Below are 15,833 nucleotides of genomic sequence, written 5' to 3' on the forward strand. Positions count from 1 at the left end.
GCTGCTCTATCTGAATAATGAAAGTTTCATTTTGATTGAGTGTCCCTTTAAAGGCATCCAACACCAATTTTTCTCCATATCAGTTACACTCTAGGGGTGCTCACATAGCACAACTTCATACTACCATCACAAGTTTGCAAGCTAATACCCGCAAGTTATCCAGCACAGGTCTCCTTTCCACAAATTGGAGTCTCATCCTTCACTACATTCAAACACATTGTAGATCTAATGTGTGTAGCGTTTTAATAGATTTTATTTCATTGTTTAATTTGTCAGATTGTGGATCCACATTTTAATGTATTTAAACTGTATTTGAATTTACCACTGTTATGATACCAATCCATCTGTGAATTAGTAGGTTTATAATTAAACTTGCTTTTAATATTTCATCATCTCCTGCGACACCTAGCCCACCTGAGGCGCTTTGAACACAATATATTCTTTATTACCTCTCTTTAGGCTAGCTAGTCAGTCTTTGCTCAGAGCTATAGATGTGTCCTGTATTTTGGCGCTATATCTTATCAACACACTTGAGACCTGCAGGGTCTCTAGAGATAAAATTACATAATCCCATTACAGGACTTCTCCAGACTGGCTCCCATCTTGTGGAACTCTCTGCCTCGCTCCACAAGACTCTCCCCTAGTTTTGAAAGCTTCAACCGCTCCCTAAAGACTCTACTGTTCAGGGATGCATACAACCTACACTAACCTTTCCTAAATCCACTGCTATCTCCTTGAACCCCTTAGCATGTAAGCCTATGAGCCCAGCTGTTTGTAGATCACCCGCATAAGAACCGATTACAACAGTGCAACTCTCAGCAGGGACCTTCTACCCATTTGACCCGCTATAAATGTTACCTTGTATACCGCCTATGTTTATAGCGCTGCAGAATCTGTTGGCGCTCTACAAATACCTGATAATAATAATAATCTAATTACTCAGAGCAAGTCATATTTTCACTATAATATTTAAATATAGCAGAGTGTGTTTAGCAAACTTCTTTGACCAAAAATAGGTAATTCTTCAGGAATCTTTATCTATTGAACATTTTTCTACCTCTGTTTTGAGAGCAGTTTTAAAGATATTGCAGTGAAAAATTATTTAGCTGTTTTCTCCGCGCAGAATAGCTCACAGAGCATTATATAACTGAACAATAACTGGCTCAGTAATAGAGCAGATCTTTGTTACTGATCTGCAATGTACCGCTGCCACCTAGAGGAAGAAAGGAATTATTTCAGAATATCTATAAAATAGCTGTATTTTAGAAGTGCTATGACTTATTTGGTAAACTATGTTACTGGGTTAGGTAAAGAAAAACAAAGACACAACGGTCCATTATGAAATATTGTTGGTTGGTTTGGATAAATAACTAAGAAGGCTCTGATATAATAAGAAATTGATTGTTTTTTTAGCATTTGTTGAGAGGGGGGTTCAACATACAGTATTCAGAAGATCAGCAAGGTATTATGCAGTTTATCATTTTTGTTGTACCATAGCCAGCTATTAAATTATTGCAAAGCAGAAAATTTACAACATTTTATATTTGAACAGAAGTTGCTACAATTTGCACTATTATTTCATCCCATGTTGTCCAAATTAAAGGGGCATAATAGTCAACACTAAATGTGCTTGTAATTAAACACTAGAGATCAAGTGATGGTATGCATTGTCAAATTTAAAGGGACAGTAAAGTCATGATTAAAGGGACACTGAACCCAAATTTTTTCTTTCATGATTCAGATAGAGCATGGAATTTTATGCAACTTTCTAATCTACTCCTCTTGTCAATTTTGTTCTCTTGCTATCTTTATTTAAAAGCAGGAATATAAATCTTAGCAGCCAGCCTATTTTAGGTTCAGCACCATGGATATCGCTTGCTTGTTGGAGGTATTTACCCACCAATAAGCAAACATAACCCAGGTTCTCAACCAAGAATGAGCCGGCTCCAATGCATCACATTCCTTCTTATTAAATAAAGATAGCAGAAGAACGAAAAAAATTAATAGGAATAAATTAGAAAGTTGCTTAAATTTGCATGCTCTATCTGAATCATGAAAGAAAAAATTTGGGTTTAGTGTCCCTTTACACTTTCATGATTCGCATGCAATTTTAAACAAATTACCATTTTACTTCTGTTTTCAAATTAGCTTTGTTCTTTTGGTATCTTTTATTGAAGAGTAAAACTAGGTAGGCTCATAAGCGCTAAAGAGTGTGCACGTGTATTTAGTACTCTGTGGCAGCAGTGTTTTGCAACAATGTATAACAAAGCTACTAATAATGTTGCAAAACACTGCTGCCATAGAGTACTAAAGACACGTGCACACTCCTGAGCCTACCTAGTTTTACTCTTTAATAAAAGATACCTAGAGAATGAAGCAAATTTAATAGAAGTAAATTGGAAAGTTGTCTAAAATTGCATGCTCTGATTCTTGAAAAGTTTAATTTTGACTTTACTGTCCCTTTAAAGCAGTGTTTCCCAACCGCGGTCCTCAAGTACCCCCAACAGGCCTGGTTTTCATTATAGCTGAACCAGTGCACAGGTGAAATAATCAGTTGATCAGTAACCATGGTTACTAACCTGCTCTCATCCATCAGCTGATTATTTCACCTGTGCTCTAGTTCAGCTATAATGGGAACCAGGACTGTTGGGGGTACTTGAGGACCGCGGTCGGGAAATACTGCTTTAAAGGGATATTATCATGCAAAAATGATTTCCTTTAATTGTACAACTGCCGTTACAGATTGGATCATCTGCCATGTCCACTCGTGACAAGTAGTTCTTTGTGGCTTCCAAGTGGTACTTTAACCTCTTTAAATAGGTTAAACACATAGTTAGACACACAGGACATGAAATGTCCTTTTAATTTGTATTATACATGCCACCTCTGAGTTTCTGAGCAGATGTGGTGTTTGAATACTGGTGCCTAGAACATAAGCAGAATATGTATATATGCCGCTGAAACTAATACTAATTTTACTAGAAGCATTTACACTGCAAAAATGCTTATTTTCAAAAATGTTTATGCACTCATGTACATTTCAGTTTTGACTATTATGTCCTTTAAAAAGAATCAGTCACCCTTTCCAGAAAAAGCCCACATTTGCTTCTCTGTACTGTCCTGAAGAATGAATAAAGTGCTGTCATTTTCAAGTTAATATATCTGAAGAAGTTATTTTCTAACACAGCTTGGCAAAGTTTCCAGCTGGTTGATTAAGCTATTGAACACAGAAAATATTGTGAATGATAGAAGGGAAAGAGCGCAGACTCAAGTGCAATATTTAAAGTTTTTATTTAAGCAACAGACAAATAACAAATTGAACACTCACAAGATTATGCATATAATAGCCGATTGCTAGGTCCCAAAAACCGATCCTTGTGGCAGTGTTTCCAAGGATGTATCACAGGTCAGTTCACGTTGCCGGCTTTGCAAACGAACACACCCGCTCTGCAGTCGCGGGGCTGATAACGTTTCCTGGAGCCGTCTCAAGGAGTGCTGGATCACTGACAACTCCTGGACTACAGATCCCGCCAGGGGTCAAAAGAGCTGGCGGGATCCAATATTTTTTGACCAGATCTTCCACTTTGCTGCAGAATTAACCACATGGTCGTAAAAGCAAATCTTGCAAAAGCCATTTTGTCTCTCATTTGAAGCATTTACAGACTGCTGCTCTTTTTCTGTCATCATACTAAGGTTTTCACACTGATCTTTTACCCATGAATACACTGCTTATATTGATTTTATTTAAAGGACCAGTCAACACAGTAGATTTGCATAATCAACAAATGCATGATAACAAGACAATGCAATAGCACTTAGTCTGAACTTCAAATGAGTAGTAGATTTTTTTTCTGACAATTTTAAAAGTTATGTATTTTTCCACTCCCACTGTACCATGTGACAGCCATCAGCCAATCACAAATGCATACACATACAATGTGACAGCCATCAGCCATTCACAAATGCATACACACTTATTCTTGCACATGCTCAGTAGGAGCTGGTGACTCAAAAAGTTTAAATATAAGAAGACTGTGCACATTTAGTTAATGGAAGTAAATTGGAAAGTTGTTTAAAATGGCATGCTCTATCTGAATAATGAAAGTTTAATTTTGGTTGAGTGTCTCTTTAAATGAAAGATGTACTTTACCCTGTGTTTTTTGTCAGACTATTTTGGGCAATTTTTCTGTCTAGAAGATATTATAACATATTATTGATTTTGTAGTTCTCAAAACTGAATTTGTGTCTGCAGAAATAACATGCCCCAAATGCACATAAAAAAATGTTATAGAGCATACGTTCAGTTTTCAGATTTAATTCTATGATCAAATTTGCTTCATTCTCTTGGTATCTTGTATTAAAGGCGAGCAATGCTCTACTGAGGCCTAGTTTAACACATTGGGTCATTGCGTCTGACCCTACCTATGTATGCTTTTCAACAATGGATACCAATGAAGCAAATTAGATGAGAAGTAAATTGGACAACTGTTAAAAATTGCATGTTTTCTGAATCATGAAAGTGTAATTTTGACTTTACTGTCCCTTTAAGGTGATTGATCCCCCGCAAAAATTTGTATACAGAATCAACCCATACTAAGTATAAAGAAATTTAATGAATAGAAGAGATTGTTTGGAGTGGAATAAATCTGTACAAGGAGGGAGGGGCAAGCATTTAAAATGAAATATGTTATTGTTTTAGATAAATAAAGCTATTCAAAATGCTATTATTAAGGTAATGGTTATTTTACTTTAGTTAAATAAGCTATTTAAATTGTTATTATTAAGGTAATCTTTATTTTTCTCCTTCCAATAAAGTACATCTAAAAAGTTTATCAAGTATGAATGATTAAGTTATTAAACTGGAGATAGTTCACCTCCCAATCATTTCCTTAATTTAAATGATCTATCTAGGCATATCTAATGATATATAAACAAATCAGTAATGGTCTGATATAACGGGTGGGGGAAAACTATTATTATTCTAAGTATGAAAACTTTTATTTAAATTGGTCTTACTGACTAGTGATTTATATCACAATTTAAATCAGTTTGATTGGAATCCAATCCCACCCTGGTATATTGCTTAGTGTTCTAAATGTGCATACATGGGCTACAGAAGTGTCTCTGGATGTCGTTCATGGGTGTCAGTCCTTTTAAAGAACAAACTTGCTAATAAAATAAATCAACCCATAAGTTGGATAGGCGCAAAGAAGTCCCAATGTGATTTTAAAGTGTGTCTGTGTGGGAGCATAATTAAAGGGCCACTGTAAGTAAATATTTTCTATGCCTGTTACTAACTACCCCAAATACGCTTTTTATCAATAGCATTTCATTAACATATCTCTACCGTATATCAGAAATCTTGTCTGCAAATTTAATTGTTTTCCAAACCCACTCCGTGGGTATCCTTTGCTCTGTACCAATCCGTTTACAATACCTAGGTTTCAAAATGGCGCTTTAAACACAAAGTTATTGGTTTAAGTATTTTGAACACGCAGTGCTGAAATTAGTGGGCAGGATAACGTGACATCATCGGCGAATAAAATATATAACTTTTAGAACGTTATGAAACTTTGTTTTGGAGAAAATATAGGTCAGTAGGTTTTAATTAATGTTTATTAACTTTAATATGTTAGTTGTTTAGCTTAAAAATTATAACAGAAAAGTAATCCTTTAAAGGGATATGAAACACAAAATTATATTTTGTGATTCAGACAGAGCATACAAAACAAAAAATAAGTTTCCAATTTAAATCTATCAAATTTGCTTTGTTCCCATTATATTCTTTGTTAAATATACACCTAAGTAGGTGTCTAGACTAGAGAACTACATAGCAGGAAATAGTGCTGCCATCTAGTGTACATGGATAAAATTCTTGCAAAACTGCTGCGATATAGTGCTTCTTTTTTTTTTTTCCCATCGGATTGGATAGAGATTTGCTCACAGCCAATACAGGAGTATTGCACTGGGGTGCATATTTTTGGGCAGTGGAAAGAATTAGAGGCAGCTGTGCCTTCTGCACACAAAAATAAATAAATAAAATACCCTTTCAGTGAGGCAAGTACCTTTTATGTATGCTCCTGAATGAACAAACCTTAAAGTGAATGTAAACTTTGAGGAATGTGTGCCCAGTTTTTAAAAATCCTATTAAAAACAGGGGCACTGTCATTCATCAAAGTTTACATTTCAGCCGTTTTGTTAAAATACTTACCTTTTCTTCATGAAGCCGACCATTGGTTCTCCTCGCCTTCCGCTCATCTCTTCTTACGTCAGAAATGAAGAATCCGGCTTCCTCCAGTCACGGCTCCCCCCAGAGCAAACATTGCCTGGGGCCATGCAGTGATTGGAGGAAGCCGGATTCTTCATTTCTGACCTATGAAGAGACGAGCGGCAGGCGGGGGAATCGCAGGTCCGGCTTCATGAAGAAAAGGTATTTTAACAAAACGACTGAAATGTAAACTTTGATGAATGAAAGTGCCCCTGTTTTTAATAGTATTTTTTTAAAAAACGGGCACTTATTCCTGAAAGTTTACATTCACTTTAAAACCAAAACCACATTAATGTAATATAAGGACTTTTATGTCCCTTTAAGGACATTTTATATATATCTGTCTATCTCTCCCTTCCCCCGAGGAAACAGAACATTTTTTATTTACAGTAAAAGAGTTTTGTTTCTCAATAGTACAAGTAGTATTGCAACAATTCTTTTCATTATTGTAGTTGTGCTTATATTATGGAAGCTAAAAATATTTCATCAGATTATACCCCAGGCATATATATATTTATATAGCAAGAGATGCTTGTTTACAAAAGATCACAAGCTGATGTGTTGTTGCGATTTCCCCCAGAAATAGATGTGAGGATTATTATTTGCTGTTAAATATGTATACTCACACACACAAAGGCTTTCTTTTATTATACATATTATCTGCACCATTCTTTCTCAAATCCAGTCCTCACGTGCTTCCAACAGGCTAGTTTGAAAGGATTTTCCTATGTTATCAGTGGGAAATTACGATGGTTGAGTTACTGAACAGCCCAAGGAAGGAAATATTTAAAATCAGGATTGTTCACATCCTTGGTAGCTGACGTATAGAAACATACAGCAGTTAAGTATAATTTCTTGCAAGAATGTGTTTTAAGCTAAATAGATATAGAAGATAATCAGTAACTTATACATCAAAACATAAATATATATTCCTGTGTGATAAGAAATACCCTTCTAACAATTAATTGGTTCTATCGTCCAAAATCTAATGTGCTGCTAAATGTGCACTGTCAATAGCTATGTACTAAATGGCACCAAAAACGTGATACCCAAATGTTGGATCACTTGAAAGTGATGCAGCATATCTGTAAAAAGCTGAACAGAAAATATCACCTGAACATTTCTATGTGAAAAAGGAAGATATTTTACCTCAAAATTTCCCCAGTAGCCACATCCCACTGTAAAGAGACTTAAAGGGACACTCAAGTTAAAATTAAATTTCATGATTTAGATACAGCATGCAATTTTAAACAACTTTCCAATGTACTTCCATTAACAAAATGTGCACAGTCTTTTTATATTTACACTTTTTGAGTCACCAACTCCTACTGAGCATGTGCAAGAATTCACAGCATATACGTATATGCATTTGTGATTGGCTGATGGCTGTCACATGATACAGGGGGAGTGGAAATAGACATAACTTTGCAATTTATTTAACAAAAATCTACTACTCATTTGAAGTTCAGACTAAGTGCTATTGCACTGTCTTCTTATCATGCATTTGTTGATTATGCAAATGTACAGTGTTGACTGGTCCTTTAAAGCAGCCAATCAGGATCCGGGGACTTGGAAGGGAGCATGCATCTGACATGTGCAGACACGGTCATGTTATTTCCCTCCTCAGTATAAGGAAGTATACTATGAAATCTCGCAAGATTTCAGTGAAATCTCATGAGATCTACTGATTGTTTTTTGTTTCTTCAAATATGCATCTAACAGTATCTGAAGAATAACTGTTCACAGAATTGTGAGCTGTAAAAATTGAGATAACATTTTCCTTTTTTTACAGTGATATTTTCAGCTTTTATGCTGCATCACTTTCAAGTGAATTAGCATATGGTAGACATATGCACAGGTGAAAAATTTGTTTAGTCTGAAAGATTGGTTTCCGAATTTCATAATTTTTTTTGGCTTGGCCCGATTTCGTGTAGGCATTTGGTTTGGATGAATATGGATTTGTTACTGTTATTTTCAATGGGAACAGCTAATATAGACATTTAATATTAACAAAAAACTGACATTATAGGATTCAAACAATTAAAAGAACTTTTCTGTCAATGTTAAAAGAACATAAAACTCCTGGATGACTAAAACCCAGCATTTAGTGCCTGACCGGCTGTCCCTAACATCAGCCATTAGTAATACTATGGCAGGATTGGACAGGGGGCAATGGACAATTGAATGGTAAGACCCCCTGTATATATTCATTACAATTCTTTCCAAAGCCTGAATGCAAATCTATAGCATATACGTATTATGTAAATATTATTTAAAAAAAATACTTGTTCTAATGGAAATTTAAAGGGAAAATTCCCATTATTCTGCATACAAGTGTAACTAGAAAATGGATTGATATGCTTTATTATGGAACTCTTTACTTAGCAATATAAGTTAACTTTTATTTGTGTGTGGGGTGGGGGAGAAGTTTACATTTTGAAATTACTGGAATTTTGCTGGCTTTTTTCACTTTTGAATAAGAACTTAAAGGATTACTTTCTGTTATAATTTTTAAGCTAAACAACTAACATATTAAAGTTAATAAACATTAATTAAAACCTACTGACCTATATTTTCTCCAAAACGAAGTTTCATAACGTTCTAAAAGTTATATCTTTTATTCGCTGATGATGTCACGTTATCCTGCCCACTATTTTCAGCACTGCATGTTCAAAATACTTAAACCAATAACTTTGTGTTTAAAGCGCCATTTTGAAACCTAGGTATTGTAAACGGATTGGTACAGAGCAAAGGATACCCACGGAGTGGGTTTGGAAAACAATTAAATTTGCAGACAAGATTTCTGATATACGGTAGAGATATGTTAATGAAATGCTATTGATAAAAAGCGTATTTGGGGTAGTTAGTTAGTAACAGGCATAGAAAATATTTACTTACAGTGGCCCTTTAAATGGCTAAACTCTTCTTCCAGAGTAGTTTCCCTATTTTTTTTTTAAATAAACAAGGAAACACTGTCTTTAACCACTTGGTTGCAATGCATTGCTGCACAATTTGTTGTAAACTGTAGGGATGTGCAGAATTCTGGCAATCAGTGTAACATATTCACACATAATTCCATCCTTTGATTCAAAATGGAAAAGGTGTTGCATGGTAAAATGCTTTTATTTCTCAAGTCTAAAGATTGCTGGTCTAACTTTGACATTTACTTTTTGCTGTGTAACAGTTCTGAACAAGATGACTAAAAACCACACACAAAATACACATTCACAATACCATGCCAGCAAACCATTAGAGAAGAAAGCAACCATTTTCTTGTGTTTATGATACCCTAGTTCCTCTTAAAATCCATGTAATTCATTACAAGCACATCAGTATTCTGTTCCCTGCAGCCTGACATAAAAGGAATAGCTAAGTTAGAGAAGAATCCCCATTGGATCTCATACAGATGATGCCACTGTAAGCTATACTTCAAAGACATAATCACTAGTTCCCACAGGACCTGTTTGCAAAAATTTTCCACCAGTACACAAGAACCAAAATAGAACACTGATGAAATCTGAGACCATTTTTAAAAAAAAAACAACTTTTGCCATTAGAAATATAATTTTTTTTTCTTCCTTTTTTCTGGAGATACTGTGATTTGAGAGGATTTATTTATAAAGGGAAATGCAACTTCATTCACTTGAAATGTTCAATAGTATATTAATATTGTCATCTTTCCTGATTAGTACATTTTGGGGCCGATTTACCAAGCAGTCAATTGGCCCCAATGCAGCTTTTTCCGCGTGAGCCTGAAAGCTCGCCGGAAACAGCAGTTAAGAAGCAGCGGTCTGAGGCGGCGGACAGCAGTCAGCCCGATCGAATGCGATCGGGTTGATTGGCACCTCCTGCTAGCGTCCAATTGGCTGCGAATCTGCAGAGGTGGCATTGCACAAGCAGTTCACCAGAACTGCTTGTGCAGTGCTAAATGCCGACAGCGTATACTGTCCGCATTCAGCGATGTTGGGCGGACATGATCCGCTTAGCGGATTATGTCTACCCGACATATGATAAATCGGCCCCTTTGTGTGTATTTGTTTCTTAAATGTATATAGATGTATGAGTTAACAAGATATTACTTTTAGCATTTCTGAAAAACTTTTTTCCCCCCAAAAAATACAGTTTATCAAACAGTATACTTAAAGGGTCATTATAGTATTAAAATTACATGCTCTGTCATTTTAACACTAGTGATGCTGTAATGTGCAAAGGGGTTAATCTCAGAGTTAAAGAGATAGGAAACAATTATTTTCGTTCATGATTCAGACATCGCATGCAATTTTAAGCAACTTTCTAATTTACTCCTATTATCACTTTTTATTTGTTCTCTTGGTATCTTTTTTTGAAAAAAGGTAGTATATTCAGGAGTAATTTGAGGAAGCACTTGTTTACAGAAAGAGTGATTGATTCATGGAATAAACTTCCACAAGAGGTGGTAATGACAAACACTGTGGGGGACTTTAAAAATGCCTGGGACAAGCATAAGGCTATCCTACAAACTAGATACATTTATACTTTTAGGAAATATCGGGTAGACTTGCTGGGCCTATGACTCTTTCTGCCGTCAATATCTATGTTTCTAAAAAGCAGGAATGTAAGCTTAGGAGCCGGGCCATTTTTGGTTCAGAATCCTGGGTAGCGCTTTGATTGGTGGCTAAATTAATATCAATTTAAATAGTTTTATTTAACTAAAGCATTAACATTATAGGTTTCACTTTCATTTTTACTGCTTGTCCCTCCCTCCTCACACTTAGGTGCTTGTGCAGATCTATTTCACTCCAAACAATCTTCTATTCATTGTAAGAGATTGATTCTGTGTACATACATTTGCAGGGGAACAATGGGATTAAAGGGACAGTAAAATCAAAATGAAACGTCCATGATGATTCAGATAGGACATGCAATTTTAAACAAAGTTCCCATGTACTTTTATTATATAGTGTGCTTTCTACTCTTGGTATCCTTTGTTAAAAAAGTATACCTAGGTATGCTCACAAGCAGCAATACACTACTGGGAGCTAGCTGCTGATTGGTGGCTGCACATATAAGCCTTTTGTTCAGCTATCTCACAGTAGTGCATTGCTGCTCCTTCAACAAAGGATACAAAGATAATGAAGAAAATTTGAACATATAAGTACATCTGTTTAAAATTGTATGCTCTATCTGAATAATAAAAGAACAATGTGGGCTTTATGTCCCTTAAGGTCTTTGTATGTTTTTTTTTTTTTTTTTTATTTAAACATTTTTTTATTGAGGAAGTATACATACATGAATAAGAATGCAAGTGACAAGAGAGCAGATGTTGATTCATGCAAAAATACATTGATCTGTGAAGTCAATCCTCATTTTTTTCCCATATAACAATTTTCTAGACCACTCTTGGGCCTTTGATTAGTCTATATCCGTAAGAAATTGGGATTTTATAGTGTTGTGTAAGATTATATAAACAAAATATTGTATAAACAAACAAGGTTAAGCACAATCTGAACCTCCAAGTACTGAGTTGATTGTTAGTAGTCAAGGATTATTTGATGTTCTACCCTATACCACCCAGAGACATGTAATGAGCAGGTGTATTTCTGCAAGGCTTGTTATCTCACGTAGCTTTAAAGAGATACATCCTGCCATAGTGTGTTGTCTGTAGCTACAATGCAGGCTATTACATATGTGGCAATAACTGTCCAGTAGATCATGTTGTAAATATGGGCTAATATGAAATAGGACAAATGATGCTGGAGACTGTAATGTGGTCAGTGACTGTAAAACAGGTACCCATATTGTAGTGTGCATTATGAATGATGAGCTTGTGTATAACTGGAACACAGTGTTAGTAGCCACAGCACCGTCAAACATATAAATATCAGATCTACACTCCCTTAATATTATGTTAGCGACTGCAATGTAGGCAGATACCGTGCATCAAATACCTGTTTGCAGGACATATTATAAAAATTAGCCTGTATAAAGCCAGCAGTGAAGTGTCAGTGGCCACTGCGTGACCAAGCACTGAAATATCAGATGAACATCTTGAAAACATATTATCTGCTTATAAGAACAAAACTCAACATATCATAAAAAAAAGAAAAAAATGTGCTAGGAACTTTAACAGTAGGTCTAATAGTCAGGGGAAAGCAAAGACCAATTTTACATTTACAGGTTGTCAGCCCCCTGGGTCTATTTGCAAGTTAAGCAGCGACTCATTGTAGGCACTAGTTGCTCTAAGCAAGAGGTTAGTCAGACAGTTCTCTCCCTGTAAGTGCCATAAGGAAATTGAGTTGTTTTTGTATGTAATCTGTATAGTATTAGTCCCATGTGGAGAGTTGCTGCGGGTGGCATGCTGGGATACGTTATCCAGTGCATAATGCTGCTTGCTAGCGTTTGCTTTTGGTGATGCTCTGACAACGGAGGATTTCTGCACTGAAACTGTAATGTTAGTTCCGGCCTCAGACATTAGCTGCTTGTTAGTGATGATCGTAGCTGACTCACCGGTATCAGGGGCAGCGGGGACGGTCCCAGCCGGCACCCGAACCGTGTGAGCTGTCCTTTTAACCAAGCCGAGGCCCTTCGTCGCAGTCTGCAGGATAAGGTCAGCCAGGTCTGCCTCTTTGCTGTAGAAGGTGCACTTGTCATCCTGTAAGGTTTTAGCTGGCTCCCGCTCCCTCAGCTGCATAGGGAGTTTTTCAGCAGGTGAGGGATTTTCCTCCACTATTATATCCCTCTGGTCACCATCTTTATTTGGATGCATTATAAGGATCTGTTCTGGGTCTTCAGTATTTGTGTGCATATTTAAGGGTAGGGTGTACTCTATGCAGTCTAGTGGAAGTATCCTTTGGTATATTTTGAGAAGCAGGTTCTCTAGTTTAGCAAAACGCCAGTCCAGCTCTTGCTCCAAACGTATCTCCCATGCGGTCGCCATTCTGAGAAGATCTGATAGACTATAGCTGCTTTGAGGTTTGTTTTTTTTGCTATATATTACTTGCTCTGTTTTTTGGTACTTGTGCGATATGATTTGAAGAGATCCAGTAAGTCTGATTATTCAGACAGCACCGGTAACCCGGCTCTTCCCGGGGGGGAGGTGGATGCCTTAGTAGGCCGCCGCCCTAGGCCCTTGTGCTCCGTTCTGAGCCCTTAGTGTCACAAAAACAGCCAATGATCATATAAAGGGCCGCAATCACCTGTACTGTGGAGAAGTTGTAGTTAGTGATCTTACATTCGCTGTTAAGTAATGATAATCGGCGGATTACCAAAGATTCCACCAGAGCAAGCAGAAAATGCGTCCTGTTCAGGATGCTGTACGGACACGCCCCCCCCTTTGTATGTTTATTTTATAACATTTTTGCTTTTAAAAAGAGGCCCATTATTTCTGCAAACACAAATTCACAGTTTTGAGAACTACAAAACCAATAATATCCTATATTATAAAAGACAAGAGTTTGTCTGAAGCCGTCATGCGCAGTTCAGACAAACTCTTGCAGCTGATCGCACGCGCACCCACCCGACGAGAGAGAGAGAGAGAGAGAGAGAGAGACACACCCAACACGGCCCGTGTGAACGGGCTTTAGGACTAGTATTATATATTCAAGATAGAAAGAATGCAGAAAATAATCTCACAGAAACCTCTGGGAGAGCATGACAATGTGAATGGATTAAGAGAATTAGTTTATGAAAATGATTAACAATTGCAGCCATGAATATACAGCCTCATGCTACATCATTAAAAACTAGTGCTAATTTTATGATGAATAACCTTTGTATTTTAATGTATATTTAAAAAAAAAACAAAAAAAAAACAACCTATCTTTAAAGGGACAGTCTGCACTAAAATTGCTATTGTTTAAAAAGAAAGATAATGCCTTTACTATCCATTCCACAGCTTTCTACAACCAACATTGTTATATTAATATACTTTATAACATTTAAACCTCTAAATGTCTGCCTGTTTCTAAGCCACTATAGACAGCCTCTTTTCACATACTTTTTTATTTGTTTTTCACAACAGGAGACTGCTAGTTCATGTGGGACATATAGATAACATTGTGTTCACGTCCAAGGAGTTATTTAAGATTTAGCAAGTCAATAGATAATAAATACAAACTCATGTGAACAGGGGGCTGTCAGAAGATGTTTAGAAACAAGGTAATCACATAGGTAAAAAGTATATTAATATAACTGTGTTGGTTATGCAAAACTGGGAAAGGGTAATAAAGGGATTATCTTTTAAAACAATAAAAATTATATTGTAGACTGTCCCTTTAAATAGATTTTGCTTGAATTTATTTAAAAAAAATCCTTTTTATCCACTCTGCTTGTTAACATATCATCCATGGATAACAAAATATAGTTAACAGTTTAAATAATGTTTAAATACATTTATGTAAACTGTCTCTCGTCCATGTGCTTGAATTATTTTAATATTTCTTAGATGTGAAACCTTTTCAAACTGGCAGATATAGTTCATGGAACTTAGAAAACCTATTTGAAGTTCAAAGACAATTTGTCTAATGCTATAAATGTCATTTTTATTTGCAAGATTTGTATATTATGGTGCAAATATAATGATATAACTTATTGTTTATGTTGCTTTTTTCAGCTTAAAGAATTTCGGGAGAAAATGCAGTCTATATTTCCAGCTGTGCCTAAAACCCAAGAGCAGACCTCTAATACCGAATCATTTAAATGGGAGGATCTTCTAAAGACCAAGTGATAAACTCCAAACCTTGTTTGTGATGGCTCCACACAGAGTGAGGTTATGAAGAAGAATACACCCAATCATGAGAGATGTTTCAGCTAAAAAGGAAGTGTATTTCTTATTTACAACTAAACATACAGGATTCACAGAGCAAGAGAGGGACTTTTTTTGTGATGTCAGCATTAAAGTTTTGGTCTGCATGATTATAGGATCATGTTCACGTTATGAGAAATTACTGCTATTTTCCTTAAAGGAAATCACCCATAAGAATAATGTAAATAAATAAATTACTTTTAGGATAAAAAGAATGTTGAGACATTATTTTTAAACTGTGCTTGTAAAAGTAAACAACCTCATCACGTAGTAATCATAAGTTATAAAATAATTGTTCCATAACACAGTGCTTTCCTACACTTAATAACAGAGCACACTCCATAGTGTACATTTCTGTGGTGTAGGCACCATAGGGTTAATTCACAATCATCTTTTTGGTCATTCCATGAAATCCAAAAGTGACTAAGAGGCCCATTTATCAAGCTCCGAATGGAGCTTGAGGGCCCGTGCTTCTGGCGAGCCTGCAGGCTCGCCAGAAACACCAGTTGTGAAGCAGCGGTCTAAAGACTGCTGCTCCATAACCCTGTCCGTCTGCTCTGAGCAGGCGGACAGAGATCACCACAATTCAACCCGATCGAGTACGATTGGGTTGATTGACACCCCCCTGCTGGCGGCCGATTGGCCGCCAATTTGCAGGGGACGGCGTTGCACCAGCAGCTCGCAAGAGCTGCTGGTGCAATGCTGAATACGGAGAGCGTATTGCTCTCCGCATTCAGCGAGGTCTGTTGGACCTGATCCGCACTGTCGGATCAGACCTTTGAT

The 15,833-nt window shown here is 36.4% G+C and overlaps 1 protein-coding gene across 1 annotated transcript in view; it reads left to right on the plus strand.

Annotated features, from left to right (window-relative positions):
* TMEM242 (transmembrane protein 242) overlaps positions 1–15,265 on the plus strand; it is a 36,915-nt gene extending 21,650 nt beyond the window's left edge. Inside the window, exon 4 of the mRNA XM_053710951.1 lies at positions 14,859–15,265. Coding sequence (XP_053566926.1) covers positions 14,859–14,972 — 114 coding nt within the window. The 3' untranslated portion in view covers positions 14,973–15,265. The remainder of the gene's footprint in view (positions 1–14,858) is intronic.
* Positions 15,266–15,833: the final 568 nt, after the last annotated feature.

This window comes from Bombina bombina, chromosome 4 (assembly GCF_027579735.1).
Source record: "Bombina bombina isolate aBomBom1 chromosome 4, aBomBom1.pri, whole genome shotgun sequence".
NCBI classification, from domain to species: Eukaryota; Metazoa; Chordata; class Amphibia; order Anura; family Bombinatoridae; genus Bombina; species Bombina bombina.